This window comes from Vombatus ursinus, unplaced genomic scaffold, assembly GCF_900497805.2.
Source record: "Vombatus ursinus unplaced genomic scaffold, bare-nosed wombat genome assembly UNPS02014789.1, whole genome shotgun sequence".
In the NCBI taxonomy this organism is placed as follows: Eukaryota; Metazoa; Chordata; class Mammalia; order Diprotodontia; family Vombatidae; genus Vombatus; species Vombatus ursinus.
The window spans coordinates 6,899,070-6,921,693 of record NW_020954567.1 but is presented as its reverse complement, the minus strand read 5'-3'; the positions used below and the strand labels follow the sequence as shown (position 1 = coordinate 6,921,693).

General features: G+C 37.2%; 1 protein-coding gene across 5 annotated transcripts in view; it reads right to left on the bottom strand.

Moving 5' to 3' along the window:
* The window catches only part of DCAF6 (DDB1 and CUL4 associated factor 6), a 161,155-nt gene that overhangs the window by 93,949 nt on the left and 44,582 nt on the right, over positions 1-22,624 (bottom strand). For 4 of the 5 annotated variants that reach the window (XM_027868427.1, XM_027868425.1, XM_027868428.1 and 1 more), the window contains exons 4-5: positions 11,357-11,542; positions 4,333-4,446 (exon numbers count right to left, since the gene is read on the bottom strand). In XM_027868427.1, the coding sequence (XP_027724228.1) occupies positions 4,333-4,446; positions 11,357-11,542 (300 nt within the window). Of the gene's footprint in view, positions 1-4,332; positions 4,447-11,356; positions 11,543-17,932; positions 18,012-22,624 lie in introns of all 5 variants that reach the window. The other variant, XM_027868429.1, reaches the window with a different exon arrangement.

Genomic DNA, 22,624 nt, shown 5'->3' with positions numbered 1-22,624 from the left:
ATGTATGTTTATACCCATACATAGACAGACCCCCAGACACACACACGTCAGTTCTTTTTCTGCATTCAAACAGCATCTTCATAGGATCTTTGTGGTTAATTTGGGTATTTATAACAGTCAGAATAACTTGGTTGCTCAAAGCTGTTCTTAAAACAAAACTACAGTCACTGTACACAATGTTCTTTTGGTTCTGCTCATTTTGCTCAACATTATTTCACAGAGGTCTCTCTATGCTTTTCTAAATTCACTGAGCTCATCATTTCTTAAAGCAGAATAATATTCCATCATGAACATATAGTACAATTTTTTTAGCCATTCCCCAACTGACAGGCATCCCTGAAATTTCCAGTTCTTTGCCACCACAAAGAGAGCTGCTATAAATATTTTAGAACATGTAGCTTCTTTTCCTTTTTTTCCTAATCATCTTGGGAAACACGTCTAATAATGGTATTGCTGTGTCAAAGAGTATATAGGCAGTTTATCAATTCTTTGGGCATAATTCCAAATCTCTCACCAAAATAGTTGGATCAGCTCACAGATCCACCAATGATGAATTAAGGTCCCAATTTTTCCACATCCCCTCCACTGTATGTTAAGTGTCACTTTCCCCTTCTATCATTTTAGCCAATCTGATAGGTGTGAAATGGTATCTTGGGGACAGCTAGGTGACGCAATGGATAGAGCACCGGCCCTGAAGTCAGGAGGACCTGAGTTCAAATTCAGCCTCAGACCAAATACTTGACATTTACTAGCTGTGTGACCCTGGGCAAGTCACTTAACCCCAATTGCCTTAAAAAAAATGTATCTCAAGGTTGTTTTAATTTGCATTTCTCTAATCAATAATGATTTAGATAATTTTTTCATATGACTGCAAATTGTTTTGATTTCTTCATTGGAAAGCTGTCTGTTCATGTCCTTTGACCATTTATCAATTGGGGAATGACTTGGGATTCTTACAGATTTGACAAAGTTCTTTACATATTTGAGATATGAGACCTTTCTCTGAAGAACTATCTATAAAATTCTCCCCCCCAGTTTTCTACTTTCCTTCTGATCTTGGCTACATTTGTTTTATATGTACAAAATTTTTTTAGTTAAATGTAACCAGAATTATCCGTTTTACATTTCACAATGCTCTCTATCTCATTTGTTCATAAATTGTTCACCTTAAGTCTGATAAGTAATATGTTCCATGTTCTTCAAATTTTCTCATAATAGCTCCCTTTGTATCTAGGTCATGTATCTACTTTGACATTATTTTGGTAAATGGTGTAAGATAATGATCTATGCTCAATTTCTGCCAGACTGCTTTCCAGCTCTCTCAAAATTTTTTACCAAATAATGAATTCTTATCCCCCAAACGTAAGTCTTTATGCTTGTCAAACACTAGGTTACTATATTCATTTGCTGCTGTAGACTGTATGTCTTCTCTATTCCACTGATCTACCTTTGTATTTCTTAGCCAGTACTAAATAATTTTGACAATTGCTATCTTATAATATAGTTTAAGATCTGGTACTGCTAACCCTCCTTCTTTTACATTTTTTCATTAGCTTCTTTGATATTCTTGACCTTCAATTAACTGTTTAGCTGAGACTTTAGTATTTTCCAAGTATATCATCATATCATCTGCAAAAGAGATAGTTTCATTATCTCATTCCCTATTCTAATTCCTTCTATTTCTTTTTCTTCTCTTATTGCTATTGCTAGGATTTCCAGTACAATATTGAATAATATCACACCTGATATCACTGGGAAGGCTTCCAGCTTATTCCCATTACATATAATGCTTGCTGATGGTTTTAAGTAAATGCTTCTTACCAATTAAAGGAAAAGTCCATTTATGTCTATACTTTTAAGTGTCTTTAATAAGAATGAGTGTTGTACTTTATCAAATGCTTTTTATGCATCTATTGATATTATATTATCTTTGTTACTTTTATTATTGATATAATCAGTTGTGTTTTTTTCCTTGTTGCTCATAATATTTTCTTCTTAACCTGGGGGTTTTGAAACTTGGCTATGATATTCCTGTAGGTTTTTATCCTGAGATCTCTTTCAGGTGGTGATCAGTGGATTTTTTTTTCCAGTTCTACTTTCCCCTCTTGTTCTAATACTTCAGGGAAATTGTCTTTAATTATTTCTTGTAATATTTTATCAAGGTTCTTTTTTTGGGCATAGTTTTCAGGTAGTCCAATAATTCTTATATTTTTCTCTTCTTGATCTGTTCTCCAAATCAGCTGTTTTTCTTATGAGATGTTTCACATTCTATTTTTTCATTCTTTTAGTTTTGTTTTATTATTTCTTGGTATCTTATAACATCATTCACTTCCCCTTGCCCAATTCTAGTTTTCAATGAGTTGTTCTCTTCCTTAAGATTCTGGATCTCTTTTTCCAGTTGGTTGACTTTCTTTTCATATTTTTTTTTGTTTTCTTGTTCTCATTTTTTTTTCCTAATTTTTCCTCAATTTTTCTTATTTGATTTTTAAAGTCCTTTTTAAGTTCTTTTTAAGAACTCTTTTTTGCCACGTGACCATTTGATGTTGTTCTTTGGGGTAGGAAAGGCTTTTGCTTGCTTCAGTATTCTCCTCTGAAAATGAACTCAGGTCTTCTCTATCCCCATAGTAGCTGTCTATGGTTGGGTTCTTTCTCCCGTGCTTACTCATTTTTATTTTGTTTCATTTTGATTTTTAGTAGCTTGTTATTTCTAGTCCCAGGGTGTGGAGGGTGCCTCTGGTCTCAGGTCCTTCTTATTGTTATTTTCTGACTTTTATCCAAGGCCCAACCTCTGCACTCCTCTTCCCCTCTGAGCCACAGCTGAGGCCCCCAGCCACACTATGCTGGAAATGCTCTTGCTCCCTGACGACCCTCCACTGACTGAAACCTTCAATTCTCCCCTCTGGCCCCGAACCAAAACCAAGAACTCAGCTCTCCTCTAAGTGCTCACAGCCAACTGCGTCCCTGCCCCACTGCTTCTGCACTCTCTGGCTGTGTGCTGATACCTTCTTGCCTTCGGCCGTAGCCCAGGACCATGTCTTGGCAGCAGAGCTGGGCCTGGAGTCCCTGGGCAGCAGAGGGACTTTCAATCTTCCCCTGCTCAGATGTCTGACCCCTCCACACATCTGTGAGGTGAGAATTCCTCTGGATGAGGGTGTGGCTACTTCCCAACCTAGCTGCTTCCAGGGCTTGTTGTTTCAGCAGAGGGAGATAGCCTGGAAGTGTCTGCACTTCACTCATGCCCAAACCTCTGTCCCTGGAGTCTTTCCTTGGGTCTTCTCCAGTTGCCCCAGGAAGACCAGTCATCTGCCCCAACTCTTGTTTATTGTGCTGTTCTGTGTTCACCCTGAAGCATTATTTTGTCTTGTTTGTGGAGGAAATCTGGAGAGCTTGGAATTTTCTAACCTACTCCACCATCTTCCCCAGGAGAGAGGAGATTTTGTTTCAACTGAGAAGGTGGTGGTTGGAGGAACCTTCTCCCATGTAATCCACAAAGCAGATAATTGAGAATTGATTATAAATTAGTTCTGTGCTATAAACAACCAACCCTGTTGGCCTATAAAGCATGTTTAACAGAAAAAAATATTAAATAAAGCCCCCAAAGTAAGATTTATTTTGCTACTTCATCATATTTGCCAGAGGAAAGCTAATTAAAAATGACAGGTACTGTCCAAAAAACAAAAATTAGATCTATATATCAACTGAGATAACCTGACCCATATTTTAAAAATGTGCTCCCCAAATTGATAGACTTGAGTTACTCATGTCATAGTTTAGCTTTAGGTCTAGGCTTCCTAATATATGTAGGAAAAGTAAGATAATGCTGTTTTATGTCCTGATATTTAGAAATTCATGTGTGGCACAACAGAGACAAGAGAACTAAAATCACTGTCCTGAGCTGCCACTAATTACCTAGGTGATCTTGGTCTATCTAATTAACTTCTCCGAGTCTCAATTTCCTCTTCTGCAAAAAGTGGGGGATGGTATTAATAAGGCATATATAATTTTAGAGACCTACCTTCTGATGAGAGTAATATATTACTAGAACATTTGATTCTTAAGTGTTTAAAACCACTGTATTATCCTGCTCACGCTTTATCATCTCTAATTGTTGTTGGATTTCAACATGAGTGAACTGAACCCCGGAAATAAAGAATGCTAATTTCCGTAATTCTTTAAAACAGGTGTAAATGCAATGTGTCTGTTATTTAATTTTAAAAATCTTTTCTTTTCTTATTATGCATTTAAGTTTTTGCATTTGTCTAAAATAAAAAAAGAAAAAAATTTCAAAAATCTAATATTTCTGTAATCTTTTCACTTAAATTTGATTCTTACGTCTTTGCAATCTTCTTTCGTACAACTTGTCTTGATGCGGGTATCAAACCACCTAACAGTCCCATCTTCACCACAAGAAAGGAAAGTATAGGGATCATTTGGTACTGTCATAATCTGAAATTTAAAAAAGAACACACACATATTTATTTAAGAATTGTCACTTGTAATAAATTCCACTGCCATACCTATAAAAGGATTTACTGCTAAAATCATTCCAGATGAATCTTTAATTTATCATATTTTATATCTCAAAAGAAGCTGATTCTTCCCCTCAATATATGGGAAGACTTTTTTCCTTGTTATTTTGTCTGCTAGTATGTATTTAATTAGATGCTCTTGTTTTATTTAAATTAATGAGTCTCCTTGTTTGGTTTGATAAAGGGAACATCAAAAGGGATTTTATAAGGTATGACTTTGCAGATATGACAAAAGGGGACCTTGGACTTGGGAGAAACTGTCAGAGCTCCAACTTGGGCTAGACTTAAAGGCAGTCATCCAAGATTTTTAGCGTCATAAGTGCCAAAAAATGCATCATCATTATCTACTCAACATTAATTTATAGAATGCTTTCAGATATGCAAAATATCATTAAATATGTGATCTCACTACAACCAAGGCTGATGTAAAAATTATGGATAAAAATGGCTTTTTGTCAGCTATGTCAAGGAAAATTGTAGCATCAAAGGAGGGCTAACAATGGGAAAAAGGCTGAACAGTTCAACTCCTACTTTGCTTCTCTTTTCTCTGTCAGAGAAAATGACCTTTGGATTGGAAAAGACAAAACAAAATTGGTGAGGGGGAGGTAATACCTCCCTATAAAGAGAGATACTAAGAGATCATAGAGATACTAAGATATTGAAGAAATACTGTAAGGACCTGAGAAGGGCAAATGTTGCCCCAATTTTCAAAAACAGGAAGAGAATGGCCAAGTGACCTTTATTTCAATCCCTGGCAAAATTTTAGAACATATTATTAAAGAGATAGTTAGTGAATACCTAGAAAAGGAAATCAGTGATCACAGAGAACCAGTCCGGCTTCATCAAGAACAGATCACATGAGAAAAAGTGAATGAAAATAAATGGACAAAGAATCCTGATGGGCACTTAAAGAGAAGAACTGAAAATGTTTACTGTTACTTCCAATATAAAAATTAATGAATTTAAATATAGTTATTAAATAAGTAGATTTGTATTGCTGGTGATATTAAGTTTCTAATAAGACATGCTCAAAAGATACACTCATAAAGTGCTTGCACTGTGCAAGGCACATAGTAGCCATTATATAAATGCTTATTCTATTCCTTTTACAACAGATTAAACTCATTTCCTTTTTGCATAATTATTAGACAAGCAAATTAGGAATATTCTGTAGATAACAGTTTACCTTGATTTTAACAAAGCAATCGATAAAAGTCCCTCATTCTATTTTTTGTGGGGAAAATGGACAGACAAGCTAGATGACAGTACAATTAGGTATATTAGGAATGGTTGAAAGAGTAGTGAGTGTTTGCTGTCACTTTGGAAGAAGTCCAGTGGAGTGACCCAAAGATACATGCCTTAGTCCTGTGCTATTTAACATTTTTATCAGGGTCTTGGAATAAGGCACTGGCAGCATGCTTATCCAATTTGCAGATTTATAGGAGAATGAATGAATTAAAATAGCATTTATTATGTGTTTAACACATTTTGAGCACTTTACCAAGTGCTAGGAATACAATTATATAAGCAAGATTACCCCTGTCCTCAAGGAACTTTTGTCATCACAGTGGAAAGGCCAAAAAAGAATGCTTTGGTCTGCAAAATCACAGACATGATGAATATCATCACTGGAGAGTTTGTAAACAGCAGCAACAATAGTATGTATTTGATTACATTTCCCAGAGCAAGGATACATGGTATATGGAAGTGGCATCCAATGATTTGGGTTAAAATAAAGTGATGAATGGGAGTTTGTAATCACTGACTAGTCAACTGGGACTGCTTAGCTCCAGGGTAGGAATTAAGCTTAACTGTATTAAGTGTCAGCAGAATATGACCTCTGAATATCTGTAGGGTACAGCAACAGGAAAGGGACTCTCATTTTCATTTTTGCATCTACAGTCCCTAGCACAAGGCTTGGTACATAGGTGGCACCTGAGAAATGATGGAATTAAATAACACTGAGCTGGGAGGGATAGTTGATACACTGTATAATAGAGTTAAGATCCAAAGATACCTTGACAAGTCCAAACCCTGGGCCAAATTAAATAACATTAAATTTAATAGGGATAAATGGTTCTTTAAAAAAATACCTTTCAGAAGCACAAAACAGGGAAAGTTTGGTTAGACAGCAATTCACCTGAAGAAGTACTAGAGGTTTTAGTCCATTAAAAGCTCAATATTATTCAATAGTGTAATAATGTGCCATCAGAGAAAGTTGCATTTAAACAAGGCATAATATCCAGAGATAGAGAAACTGCGTATGCTTAGCCTGGAGAAGTTAAGATTTTAGAGGGCACAAATTCTGTCTTCAAGTACTTTAAGGACTATCACTTGGAAGAGATACTGGACTTGTCCAGTATCCAGCTTAGTTCAAGAGGACAGAACTTAGAGCAATGGACAGAACTGGCAGAGACAAATTTAGGTTGGCTCAAACAAACAAGTAACTTTCTAACAATGAGAGTCTCCAAAAACGGTACAGCTGTCTCAAAAGGCAGCTGGTTCCCCTTCACTTCAAGGTCTTCAAGCAAAAATTCACTAGGTGTGAGCTGGATTAGATGGCATTCCAAGTGTGAGATTATGTAATTAAGACTAGCAGTAGAATCCTTCTATTCTATAGAAAAATAAGTAGCATTATTTCCCCAGCTACTGAGAAGGCTCAACATGAAAACGAGTTTGGACAATTTTCCAGGTTTAGGTCTTGAAAAGGCTCTCTCTACCCATACCACTTTGAAATAAACACCAAAAAATTATATTTTTATACACACCCATACGCATATATATACATATACATACATACATATATATGTATGTATATGTATAGAGCTCTAATGAAAGGTAAGAGTTTGAAATTTGAAAACTGAACTCAGAATTTTTGTATGTATACAAGGAGTAATCATATTAACAATTCAATTAGCTTTTTACATGAAATGGAGGTTGGTCAAGGGAATCTGCCAGATCAATCTGGTAAGTATAACTTTCTACCGACACAGTATAGACACATCCATTGATACCTTAAGAGGACAAAAGCAACTTCTGATTGGTTTGCAGTGACAAGGATGTTGTTTAAAAATACTGGTTGCCTAAGACTCTTAAGTAGACCAACAAAACTCTTATTGAAGGTGTTTCCCCTTCATGCCAACCCATAAATGAAAGCTGGCAGACCAATCTTTCATCTTTCTTCTAGAATGCAACTGGTAGGAGGTATCTTCAGTTAATGTTGTCTTGGAGCAGAAACACACATGCTTGCCAACATACAAGAGCAGAGCTCCTGAGAGTGGACGTTACCATCAAAAGACCTAAGAGCAGTTAAAGCAGTATCATAAGTTTTTGCAGAAGCACTTGGCAAAAACAGGAATAGAAAGGGAACTCTCAGAGATAATCTAGTCTAATCCCCTCGTTTTACAAACAAGAAAATGGAGGCCTGTAGAGGTTAAGTGACTTGCCCAAAGTCACCCAGGCAATAATCATCATAAGTAGGATCTGAACCCAGATTCTGACTCCAAAGCCAGTGCTCTTTCCTAGGTACAACTACATGGCCTAACAGGATAGTTCATGGACAATGTTCCTGTATCCCAATCTCCTTTGTAGAATGGGGGAATCTTCACTTTCGAGGCTGTATGATACTAGAGTTGAACCTTTTGGCAAAGAAGTTGTATTTCTGTGGGCAGCACTAACCCCAAGGATTGTCTCTTGAGTTACACCAAATATGAGAATTTGGGGAGTTGGCTGCTTGGCAGGGAAGATAAGTTCCTGACGAACATACCGCTTGGAGAAGAAGGCGGCTCATTTTTATGGCCCCCTTTAACTAGAGACCTCTCTAGTTCTATGCCTCATAGAAGCACAAACTATATTGTGTCTTCCTGTAACCAATGAGACATATTAACTAAGAGGCTTTAGACGATCATAAAAAGCCCACCACTAATTGCTAAAAAGCCACCGATATCTCAAAAGCTGATGTGGGGAAGCCATAGAACAGGGGTGGGGAACCTGTGGCCTCAAGGCCATATGTGGCTCTGTAGGTCCTCAAGTGCAGCCTTCTGACTGAGTCCAAGTTTTACAGAACAAATCTTTTTATTAGGGGGATTTATTCTGTGAAGTTTGGATTCAGTCAAAGGGCTGCACTTGAGGACCTAGAGGGCCACACGTGGCCTCGAGGCCACAGGTTCCCTACCCCTGCCATTGATCAAGACCTTGCTGCCCGCCTGCTATTATTATGATTTACTCTCAGATTGTGGGTCTGATCATGAAGGGGGTACATATCTCATAGCTCCAAAGTATATCTGCCTTCTGTGGGCAACTTTCAAGTCTAGAAGAAACTTGGTAGGCCTGTGGGAGAGAGGGATTTCACTGGAATGTCATAGGGTTAACTCTGATGGCAAGCCCAAGTTTGGTTCCTTTCTGAAGGGAGGTCATTGGCTACTATGAGTGCTTGGGAGGGCTTTGTGTATTTTCTGCATCTATTTATAGGATATCCTCCACTTGATATGCACTTACTACCTTGAGTTCTGACGGGAGTTGGAGATTGTAGTGCCCTCATTTCTGAAAGTCTACGTATGGGCCTATTTGGAGTTTTTCCCGCTTCTTGGTGAAAGCTTACAAGACAAAGGGGAAAAAATGACCTTTTCTGGTCAGTCCCTGAGAGCAGACATTCACTAAGTAATCCCAGAGTTTGGAGGGGTAGAAGTGGGGAAAGAGGCCCTCAGCCCTTGGAACATACAAAAGCACTCTACAAGGAGAGATACCTAGAATATAACAGCTATAAAAAATGAAGTCCTACAAGATATGGCATGGCAAAATGCTTTTCTGAAAGGCATTTCAAGTAGAATAAACACGCTGGAAGAGTGGTGAGCAAGCTTCAGTCATCTTTTATTATCAATTTCTTTATCACAAACCCTATTAATGGAATTTAAGGGCAAAATCTGTGCTATTTTTTTTCATTTAATTATACCTAGCACTAGGAGACAGCTAAGTAGCTCAGTGGATGGAGTGCCAGTCCAGGAGTCAGGAAGACCCAAGTTCAAATCTGACCTCAGACACTTACTAGCTCTGTGACCCTGGGCAAGTCACTTAACCCTGTTTGCCTCAGTTTCCTCATCTGTAAAATGAGCTGGAGAAGGAAATGGCAAACCACTCTAGCATCTTTGCCAACAAAACTCCACTGGCAGTATAATCCCTGGGGTCATGAAGAGTTGGACACAACTGAACGACTGAACAACAACAACATACCTAGCACAAGAAAGCATTTAATAAATATTTATCGTAACTGAACTAAAACATCTAAGAGTTTTTATTTCTTGCTAGATTTTGAAGTCAAGAGTAAGGAGCCTGTTGTTTCATGAAGAGGTTAGGTTCTGCTTTTTTTCTCAAGGCAGATACTCATTTCTTCCCTTTCTCCCCACCTCAGGGAACCTCAAGGGTCCCCAGGGAACTGTGTGTGCCGGGTCTCTTCACAACTGGGGTCTGAGGTATCTGAGCAGCCATTCCAACCCTATTACAGCTTCCAGTCTAAAGACAAGATGAAATTTTTAGGGTACAAATTTGGGATGCACAAGGATGGTGGATATGTCTATTCCCAAGGACACTGTGGCTTTCATCCTTTGTTTTGCAACCTTATTTCATGTGAAGTCCTGTTTTCATGGACTGAGTTCAATTATTAGGTGGAGTGTACCTAGAGCTGTGCCTTATTTCCTTTGCCACCTCTTTCTCTGTGCATACTCACATTTTCAAAAAGCTTTCCCCAACTATAGTTAAGAAGTTGTGATTTCTTCCCAACCCAACTGTAAATATAAAACTCCCTTCTTCCCTACCATGATCATGAAATGTAATTATCCTTTTGTGTGAACATGCTGTAAGGACTCAGTTACTTTACCTAGGATCCTGAATTTACTCTACCAGTTGCTGTTGTTGTTAGTCGTTTCAGTTGTGTTGGATTCTTCATGATGCCATCTGGGGTTTTCTTGACAAAGATATTGGAGCGATTTGCCATTTCCTTCTCCAGTGGATTAAGGCAAACAAAGGTTAAGTGACTTACCCAGGATCACACAACTAATAAGTGTCTGAGGCTGGATTTAAACTCAAATCTTCCTGATACCAGGCCCAGCACCCTATCCACTGAGCCATCTAAGCTGCTTCCTCATGTAATAATCCAGTAATGACAAATATCAAAGAATTATGACTTCATAGCAAATGGATATACAAATGAAGGAATCCAGACAAGATAAAAAGCTACAACTTCCTATCTATGAAAAGACAGACAATCTCTGTCTTCCTGGAGCTTGGTAGGTTATCCCTAACCTGAGCTATAGCTAAGACAGGAAGGTCAAAATAATAAGACATTAAATGCATTAGAGATGAAAATCAATCAAGAAACATTTACTAAGGGCCTACTCTGTGCCAGGCACTATGCTAAGCTCTGGAAAACAAAGTATTGTGTGAGGTTTGAGTGGGAAAAGGTCATTATCAACTGGGGGGAAATGGGAAAGGAACACCAAGAATGAAATAAAGAGGAAGAGGGAAAGCATTCCAGGCTCAGGGAACAGTGAATAAAGATAGCAGTCAGCCAAGCCCATGGAATGTTGGGAAGAACAGTGGGTAATCAGCTTTAATTGGCATGGAGGACACATGGAGAACTATTAAGATTTTAATTACCTAGACAAAAAAAATATAAAATGTAACTTTTGAGAAATAATGCAAAACTGAGGAACAACCTAGAATAGCTGGTCAGTGATCCTGATTTCTCAGACAATAATGATCTTTCCATGCTTATTTTCCTCCTGTATTAGACTAAATCTGTACTTTCATATAACCATAACACATTACTGTACCTCATAGGTAGTTCCATAATGGCACGTGAATTGGCATTGTCTGTTAGTCTCTGCATCTTGATCAACATTAGTATAAAAAATTACTCCATCTCCAGAACAGGATACAATCTGTTTGTCGTTGGTGCAGGGTAAGAATTTTGCACTAAATATATTTGCCCTGTGTCCTGAGCGAATTGTTGTCAAGACCTAGAACACAAAAAGAAAGGCTCCCTGTAAATTCTTTCCATAAATTTTTTATAGCTATTCATATAATGATCGAGTTAAGATTAATATTCCCACAGCAAATTCCCATTAATGTTTTACATCTAAGAGATCAGAATTTTATTCTGATGACAACACAGTAACTGCATACAAGCAGAGATGGTAAGCAGAACAGAAAACGGTCCCCTGTCTGTTGCCGAGTCTGGTTTCTCCCTTCACAGCATCTTCAGTATGCCACACACACTCTTTTCTTACTCACCCAGTTGCTGTCCTGGTACGGGTTCCGTCACCTCATGCCTGAACGATGACAACAGCCTTCTGGTTGGTCTCCCTACCTCAAGTCTGTCCCCACTCCAACCCATCTTCCACTCAGTTGCACACTTCTGACCATGTCATTCCTCTCCCCCACTCAATATATTTCAGTGGCTTCCTATTACCTCCAAACCCTCTGGCTTTTAAAGACCTCCACAAGTTGGCCATTTTCTACCTTTCCAATATTCTTGCACTTTACTCCCCTCCACATACTCTATGATCCATTCCCACATCTTTTCACTGGCTGTCCCCCATGCCTGGAATATTCTCCCTTCTCACTTCTACCTCCTGGCTTCCTTCAAGACTCTGTTCAAATCCCACCTGCAGGAGGACTTACCCCTCCATCCCACCTGCCTCAGTCACTGACTAGCAGAGTGATCATGAGAAGATCACTTATGCTCCCAGCCTTAGTTTCCTTATCTGTCAAATGGGGACAATAATAACACCTCCTTCGCAGTATTGTTATGAAGATCCATTTACACTGTAAAGATCTGGCACATTGTTTGTAATTGTTTACATGTTGACTCCCATTAGAATGTGAGTTCCTGGAGGTCAAGGAATGTGTTTGCCTTCCTTTGAATCCCAGGGCTTAACATATAGTAACGGTTCACTAAATGCTTGCTGACTGACAAGTCTTGATGACTGTCTTAAACTCTGGGAGGTTGGCAATCTTTCAGAAGTGTAACACCACCTCATTCATTCACTCTCCAGGTCTTTGCCCCCAGTACAAGTACATTAAGAAACTATAAGAGTTTCTAACAGCCTACCTGGCTTATAAAATGGGATTCCCTCCTACCCCAGCTCCCAGGGGTTAAAGAGACATTCAAAAGGCATCATCCAAACTCCCAGTCATAGGCCCTTCCCACAATCTCTAACATGTCCAGAACCAGCACTATAACTTCACTGGGTGTTTTAAAGGTCTTTCCATCTTAAAACTAGTCTTTCACATATAAATAATTTTTGTAAAGTGCTTTATGTTTACAAAGTACTTAAAATTTTTTTTTTTTTAGTTTTTTCTTTCACCTATGGCTAGGTGGTGCCATAGTGCACAAAGCACTGGGCCTGGAATCAGAAAGATTCATGTTCAAATCTAGCCTTAGATACTAGCTGTGTGACCCCTGGGCAAGTCATTTAACCTCTATTTGCCTCAGTTTTCTCATCTGTAAAACAGGAATAATATATGTACCTCACAGGGTTGTTCTGAGGATAAAATGAGAAAACACATGTAAAGTGTTTTGCAAACTCTAAAGTGATGGTGGTGGTGATGATGATGATGATGATGATGATGAAGAAGAAACAGGGGCTGAGAGAAATTAGTAACTTGCAAAACTATATAGCTAGTAGTTGTCTGAAACAAGATTCAAACTCAGGCCTTCCTGACTCTAGGCCAGCGCTCTAGCCACTCTAACAGGCTCCTTCTATTCCATAAAGGGTAATACCTTAGTTTCAGCTAGACCCTTAATTAACAAGGATGGGACATAAGATGGTGGCTTTGGTGGGAAAAGATCCTAAGGGAGAGAAGTTGATGGGTAAAAACAGGAGGCCAGAAAGAGGGACTCATAAAGGATTCAATTCAATGTAACAAGCTTTTATTAAATTCCTGATATGTGTTGGGCCCTGTGCTAGGCCCTGGGGATACAGAGACAAAATTAAATAATATATGGCCTCAAGGAGTTTTTTTGTTTTGTTTTGTTTTGTTTTGGGGTGAGGGGGATCAGGTGGAGGCAGAGAACAGAATTAATCAACAAGAATTTTTTTTAAAGCCTATTTGCCAGAGATGGCTAAATTTTGGAGATACAAAGAGAAAAGAAACAGTCCCTGTCTTCAAGTAATACACATTTTATCTGGGGACATAAGATGTACCTATACAAACACACATACCTCCAGGCACATACAAATCACATACAAAACTGTTCAGTAAACTTTGTGGGGAGGGGTAGCACTATTAGGAGAATGGAGAATGTGGCTCTTGAGATAAACCTTGAAGAAAATCAGGGATTCCATGAGGGAGCAGTAGGCAGGGAATTTTAGACATGGGGAATAGGGCCAAAACCTAGCAATGGGAACAGCAAGAAAGTCAGCTGAGCTGAACCCTGAGTGCGTAGGGGGAGTAATGTGTAACGAGACTAGGAAGGCAGGATGAAGCCAGATTGAGAAGAGCTTTAAATGCCTATTTAAATGAGAAATGCCTATTTGATCCTAAAGGCCAGTAAAGTTTACTGGATAGGGGAGGTGGCAGAAGAGGGACGATGTACTCAAAAGTCACTTTTAGGAAAATCATATTAGTGGCTGTGTGCCTGATACACAGTGCGTGTTTTATAAATGTTTTATCTATGTATCCACCTATCTAGAAGAGTAATAATAAAAATTATGATTGTCAATAGAACAATCAATATCGTTTATGTAATGCCTTAAGATTTGCAAAGTGTTTTATGACTATGACCTCACTTCATCCTCACAACAAATCTGTAATGTAGGAGCTATTTTTACCTCTACTTTACAGACGAGGAAACTGAGACTGAGGGATGAAGTGATTTGCCCAGAGCAACAAGGCTGGTAAGTGCCCAAAGCAGCATTTGAATTCAGGTGTTCCTGACAATCAAGTAGCTGCCCAATCATAACGCTATTGCAATAGTCTGGGCCAGAGGTGATAAGGACCAAAACAAGAATGGTGCCAATGTGAGTGGAGAGGAGATGGACGCAAGAGATGCTGTGCAGAAATAACGAGACTTGACAACTGAGTGAATATGCCAGGTGAATGAGAGTAAAGAATGGAAGATTCCTGATTCCACTAAACTAGGAAGATAACTACTAGTGAACCTGGGTCACTTGAATTCTGGCAGTACTAATTCCTCAGGGAAGTTTGGAAGTCGGGCAATTTGGGGGGATGGGGATAGTGAATTCTGTTTTGGATATGCTGAGTTTGAGATGTCTAGGAGACATCTAATTTGAAATGAACAGTATGCAGTTGGTCAAGTGGGAATGGACAGAAAGGGTAGTATACAAGAGGTGTGAAGGTAGAAAGGAAAAAACTTAGCCACAGACTGAATGTGGGGATCACGTGGGACGTTACCTCTTGTGTTGTGGAAAAAAATGTTGACTCACTTAACATCTCTGGTTGTTTTATGAAATTTAGTGACTTTCACAATGTTAGAATGAAGTAACATTACAGCTGAGCTGACAAGTTTCAACTCCCAGTTATCTGCTTACATTCACCAAACCATCCCTCCTATGGCACATTTAGAAAGGACGATTCTTTTAGCATTTCTTTTCAACTGCCTGTTTATGCTGTAACTCCAACTGCCATTGTCATGGATAAGGAAAGCTCATTTACTGATGGGTAAATTTTGTATAAACATAAGAAGTTCTTTGATTTTATTATTTCAAGAATAGAAGTCATTTGAATTTGAATAAGGATAAAGTTACAAAACTCTGAGGGAAAAAGTTATTTCTGAGCCTCGACTACTTATTGTAAGACTTGAATTATAGAAGTTACTGGAATAAATGAATGAAAATGCATTTATTAAATACTTACTATGTGAAAAACACTGTGCTGCATGCTAGATATCTCACCTAATAGAGGAGACAACATATACTTGGCTTCATGGTTAAGAAGACAAATCTAACTCCCAAAATTATATAACACATTTTAAAATCAAATACAAATGGAGAAGAAATAGTACAGGAAGGTTTTCCTCCACTTCTACTGCACAAAAGACCTAAATATACCAGACCAAATCCTGATCAGGAAATCCCAGATAAAAATCACAGTGTTTCTTTTTTGTAGCCCAGATATATCTAGGGAGACAGAGGAGCGTGGGGGGTACAGGCTTCAGGACAGAGCCTGACCTGGGGCTTGCTGTTGTCCTCTGGGCAAGAAAAGGCCTTTGTTCCAGCACTGAGTGGTCTGATGTTATGAAGGAAGCAGGAATGGGGGCCAAATGGCAACTCCATCACTTATGTTCCAGAACTCAATCTCAGATTCAGGGTGGGCTCAGAAGGGAACCTACACCCATGGAGGGGTAGATGAGGGAAAGGAACAGCCGTGGGCCTGTAGCTGTGTACTAAGCAAAGAGCAGGAACAGAAGATAGCAACAACTGTGTGGCCCTGAGACCAGGAATGTGAGACCAGAAATGGAGTAGGGTCTCAGATCCAATTCCCAGCCCAGCACGAAGCCTAGAGTGGAATAACCTCAGGACAAGAAGCCTGGACCTCAAAGAGAAGTCTGCAATTCTATCATTCTGAACCTGAAGAGCCTTTCAGCTAACTGATCATCATTGTATCCAGAAGCAGTCTACTGGAGCTCCAACCAGAGGCAATCCCCACAGCGGTGTGCCTCAGACCCAAACACAGGTCAGGAGCTTGAAAAGCTCAGACTGCTCGAGGTGTACTAAAAGCTTGTAGGTCTCTAGCCCAGGGGTAGGCAAACTACAGATTGCCTGTTTTTGTAAGCTCACAATGGTTTTTACATTGGAAAAAAAAAAAAGTTTTACTGTGTTTTAAAATGTAAAGTCTGTCCTTAGCTAATTGTCATAACAAACACAGGCAGCAGGCTGGATTTGACCCTCAGGCTATAATCTGTGGATCCCAGCCCTAGCCTAAGTTACCCCTAATATTCTTAAAGAACATAACACTTAAGACCTGGAAAAAACATTAATAGGACTCATGAGAATACAAAATAGGATCAAGAACAGCTCAGCTATTCCCTCAAGAAGTACACAGAGTCTGACCCTAACACAAAGTTCAAAGTCGGGAATTAAGGCTGGAAGAATAAGTAAACAATGAAAGAACTCAAACATTAAGGTGGGAGGAAATTATCTCATATAATCAGAGTATGGCAAGTAAAAAACTATGCAAATAAAGAGGAAGGGATGAGAGGAATATGAGACACTTAAGTCTCACTTTCATCTGAACTGGTCAAAGGAAAAAAATTATACACATATATACAACACACATTTGGATAAAAAGATACATTTCACTCAACAGGGAAAGAGAAAGGAAATGAGAGAGGGTGGAACAAGAGGGAGCACAGTTTCAGGAAAAAAACAGTCATAGGCAAAGCAAATTCTAACCATGAAAGGTGGCTCATGAAGAGAGACTTAAAAGGAAAGAAGGAAAAGGTAAGAACCTGTGATTGGGCTCGGGGTGAAGGAAAGAGGGGCAGGAGAGCAGAGGCAGATTGAATCAAACCTAGAACACAAATGCTGAGAACCTCCTTGATCACCAGTCACTTCTTCTTTGTCAGGAAACCATGAGAGGAAGAAGTGTAAAAGAATAGGATGGAGGAAAATAAACAACAATCATAAATGTGAATGGGATGAATGAACCCACAAAACAAAAAAGGATAGCGGAATACTTTAGTTAGTAGGACCCAATGGTATGTAGTTTGTAAGAAATACACTTGAAACAAAGATTGACACGGAGTTAAAATAAGGAAGTGAGCAAAATCTATTATGTTTCAGCTAAACTGCAAAAGGGGAAGGGTGGCAATTATGATTTCAGGCAGGGCAAAAGTAAATACAGATTTAATTAGAAGAGATAAATAGAGAAGCTATATTGTATTGAAAGGTACCATAGATTGAATTAACCTCAGAACTAAACGTATCTGCAACAGAATGGCATAGCTTTTAAATATTTAAAGAAATAGTTAAATGAGTAATAGGGGAAACAGACAGCAAAACTATAATATTAGGAGAATAAATGTACTACTTTCAGACCTAAAAAAATCTAGCAAAAAAAAAATAAACAAGAAAGAAGTTAAAGACTTAAATAGAATTGTAGAAATGTTAGATATGATAGACCTCTGGTAATCATTGAATGAGAAAATAAATATATACATATATTAAAAACCTCACAAATGCAAAAAATCAGCAACATTAAACACATCTTTTATAGAGAACAACGCAATAAAAGGTAATGTTCAGTAAAGGGCTACTTATTTAATGATTACAATTAATAGAAGACTAAATAACTTAAGCTTAAAAAATGGGTGGGTCAAAAAACAAATCATAAAAACAACAGATAATTTCATTAAAGATAATGACAATAATGAGACAACATACCAAATTTGGAATGCAGCCAAAGCAGTCCTTTAGGGAAATTTTAGAACAGATCAACAACTTGGGCATGCAATTAAAAAAACTAGAAAACAAACAAACAAATTTTAAAACTCTGATTTAATACCAGATAGAAATCTGAAACTCAAAGAAGAGATTAACAAAATTGAAAGCAGGAAAAAAAACTCCAATAATGAATTAAAACTAGGAGCTCTAAAACATATAAATCATTAGCTAATTTGATTAAAAAGAAAAGGAAAACCAAATTAACAGTATCAAAAATTAAAAAGGTACATTCACAACAAATGAAAAATAAATTGTTAGAAACTATTTCATTCAATTTTATGCCAACAAAACTAAAAACCTAAATGAGACACATAGAAAAATATAAAATACCCAAATTTAACACAAGAAATAGAGAATTTAAATAACAATGCAATAAAAAGTTATATTCAGTAAAGGGTTACTTATTTAATGATTAAAATTAAAGAAGCCAAAGCAAGGGGAAAAACCAACCCTGGGACCAGAAGCATTTATGGGTGAATTCTATTTAAACATTCAAAGAACAATTATTCCAATATTACATAATTTATTTGGGGGAAAAAAAACTAGAAAAGAAGGGATCCTACCAAATTCCTCTTATGATTAAAAAAATGTTCTTGATATCTAAACCAGAGGAGTAAAAACAGAGAAAGAAAACTCCTAATGAACCCTAAAGCAAAAATGTGAAATAAAATATCAGCAAAAAGACTATAGCAACAAATCACAACGATTACAACATGACCAGGTTGGATTTATATCAGGAATGCAGGGTTGGCTCAATAAACCATTTGTGATTATAAAGTTGATTTTAACCCGTCTGACTTTCAATTTCTCTTTTACCCTCAAACAATGCACCGGGTTCAAACATATACAAAAAGTATTTCTTGCCGATAAGGAAATATTTCTTCTTCAAATCTATCTATTAAATTCTTGCAAAACAATATTTCAAGTCTTGTTTTCTTACTGGCAAGAAAATAATCTTTTATTTGGAAGTCAATGACTCAACTCGAAACCAATCTAAGCTATTAGAATATAGTCCTCAAGATAGAAATGAAGAAGCGTTTTTTTTGCTTTGGGTAATGTGTTAGTGCGTTACAAAATTCTACAAACTGACTAACTACATATTTCCATTTGACCTCATTCAAGAAAAAGCTGAAATCTAAAGGAAACCATTTTCCCTATATTTCTGGTCCATTTCATGTTAAAATGAGGACTTTCCTCAGAAGCTCTTTTGGAAACAAATCAGAAAGACATGTAATAAGTCACTGATTTTGTTTAACATATTTTCTAATTCATACTTCTGCAAAGTCCTTTTAATTTATTGTAACTTTAATAATGCCAAGTTTTAGAATATAAAAAGTCCTTGTTCATATTCAGAGTTAAAGGCATCTATTAAAATGCAAAGTGTTGAGAATTAATTCTCAAATAACTGAATAACATACTTGCTCTTTGATTTCAGAAAAACTTACCAGCACTAGTGGTACAAGCCTTCAATCTCTGCTACAGAGGAAGGCTGAGATTAGGAGATCTCTTGAGTTCAGGAGTTCTGAGGTACAATAGAGCTCAAGCCAATCAAGTGTCCACACTAAGTCCTGTACTAATATGGTATGTCCCCAAGAGTAGAGGGGCAATCAGGCTGCTTAAGGTGAGGCCAACCAGTCTGGGCCTAATAAATGAAATAAGTTAAAGCTTCTGTACCAATCAACAGTGTGATTCAGCCAGTAAGTGGCTGGCTATCGTACTTAGAGCCTGGGTGAGCTGGGGAGACCCAATCTCAAATATATAACAAACAAAAAAGAAAGAACGCAGGTTTAAATTTTTTTTCATTAACATAATTACAGCACTATACAAAGTAGAGGCATTAAAATTCTGACCACCAGGCATGTCTTCTTAGACATCAGAAATATATCACTACTGTTAATTATAAAGTTTGCTGTCTAATAATGGTTACGTTAGCAAGGGAGAACTTTAAAAATAACAAGTATTTTCCATTTCCTAAGCCAGGGCAATTCTGAATTAAAATCATTACTTAAAGACAACTCTCCCCCCTTTTTATTAAAAGAGACTAGTCTGGATATGAACTTTTCAGGCTCAGAAAAAAGGTTGAATATTATTTGATATACCAATTGTGTAAAAGTGGAAAAACAAGAAACATAAACAATTAATTCTATAAACCCACTACTACTATCAGGCAGAATTCTTGTTCCCAGATTTATTGATGTAAAAGCAGGGCCATTCTTACTCTGCAGAGTGCTAGCAAAGACTTAAGTGACTGATGTATTTGGAATTCTCCATCATCTCCATTTAAGAAATAGTTCATAGAAACTACTAAGTCACGCAGGCTATTTTTATGTATAGTTATGGCTCTAAGTAAGTAAAAAAATCAAAGGAGTTTTTCCCTACACGTATCCCCAAACTCTACTTATACTCCCACAATATTCATGTACCTATGCTGAGTTTTTTATAACATCAACTTTGTCATAGTACTCCTGGGTGTAAACAGTGAACAAGGCCTTAAGTGTATGATGAATTGGCATTCAGAAAATTCCACGTTAAGTTTATTTCTATTACAAACAGGGCAAGGGTTGTTTTATAGAGTATGGCAATTTCTAGAATCTATTCATGTTGTGGATCACAGTCCAATATTTAGCAAAAGTTTATACACACCGCTGAGTTACAGCAAAAACCTCTCATAAAGAACTTTTATGTACGATAGCACAGAGATCTTTTGTCACTCTCTTCTTTGGAATGAATGTAAAATGACCTATGGGCCATTTTAGGCTGAAAAGGATATAACTTTATGACCTAAGTTTCTCTGGGATATGCAGCAACTTGTACGTCCATCTGATAACATAGGTAAATGAGAGACTTAATAAACTGGCTAAAGTCCAGGACAAACAATTTGTAGTCAATCAATAAGCTCCTACTATGTGCTAGGCGCTGTGCCAAGCACTGGACAAAGGACAACTAATTGGTCCCAAAGTTAAGATGAAAATCGAGAGGGAAAGTTAGGAATAGAAAAGCACTTAGGTCAGTAACCATCACTCTGAGAACTCACGTATTACAGAAGGCATTAGCTATTTGTAGAAAAACTTCACAGAAGTAACCAAATCCTAAAACATGACACACAGATAGCTTACTGATGAGGTTAAGGTCTCTGCACTTGGCATTATAAAATAATCAACCTAAAATGAAAAATAATCTATAAATTTGGAATTATGTCACTATTAACAAATTGGTAATGAAGAATGATGGCATAGCAAATGTAAATGTAACTAGACAAATCTAAACAGAAAGGGAGTGATGTCCATTAAGTAGAGGAAAAAAAAATTAAGAATAATAATTGTATCAATAACAATTGATCAAGTACTATACAAAAGGAAACAACATACTTGCCAGAGACAACCATTCCAGTCACTAAAAAGGTACGGCTTTACCTTTGGCCTACATTAAAGACAGGATTGGTAAAGTCCTAGATTTAGACGGGACCATGGAGCTCATCTACTCCAGCTCTTTTACAGATCATGCCTGCCCACCATAAAATTTCTCACAAGTGGTCATCAACTACTACATGAATAACTCTAAGGATGAGTAACTTACTAACTCCCAGCCTATTCTGAATTGGTATGACCCTCAATAATAAGTATTCCTATAATCAGATAATAGAGAACACTCACTGATTTCAAATAGTTGAGTTCTTTATTTCACTTTTTCTAAGAAAATACCTCTTGGCAAAATGAACATTCTAAAGACACAGTTAGGCATTATTTCTAAATGACTTAAGTATTTATTCTTCTAAGTGCATAGTAAAGTTTCAAAGACATGCTATGTGTTTTCCTTTATTCTAATCAGTTGTGTATCAGAAAGTCAGACTCATAGCTTTACATCCCTCCATATTCAAATGATCTCATTAACTTTTTCCTACGGCCAAGCATTATTTGAATCTATTATTAAACAGAATTGCGAGGGTCAGAAAAAGATTTTTCACAAGATTTCTCTTAGTTGTTCAACGTGTTTATAAAATTATTTTCTTTAGACAAGACGATTTTAATGTTATAGGTATGCTTATTATTATCATTCATTAAACTATCAATTATATATTTACATGAATATAATTGCCAATAATAATATACTTATATATTACTTTAGAGCTTCCAAAGTATTTATCTCACAATGAACCTCTGAGGTAGGTAGCACAAGAATTACTACTCACATTTTCCAGGCAAGTTAACTTAGGATGAGAAAGACTACCTTTAGGTAAACTGTTAAGACCACAAGGCTAGAACTTAGTAAGGCCAATTTGAACAGAATTTTTCTGACTTCAAGTTTAATACACCAAACTGCTAATTTCTTATTTTTTGAAAAAAATTTTTAAGATGATTCATTGTTATTCATCACCACATTACTTGTATTTCAGAAAAGACTTACTAAATATAATTAAAAGATCGATTTCCAGAAATGAAATTTCAAGAAACCAGTTCTACAGGAAAAAATAATAGCAGCTTTAAGGTTTGCAAAGCACTTTACAAATATCATCTCATTTGAGTACTATTACCATCCCTATTCTACAAATGAAGACATTAAGACTGAGAGGAGTTCCATGACTTGCCCCAGGATCACAAAGTCAGTAAGTATTTGAAGCAGGATTTGAACTCA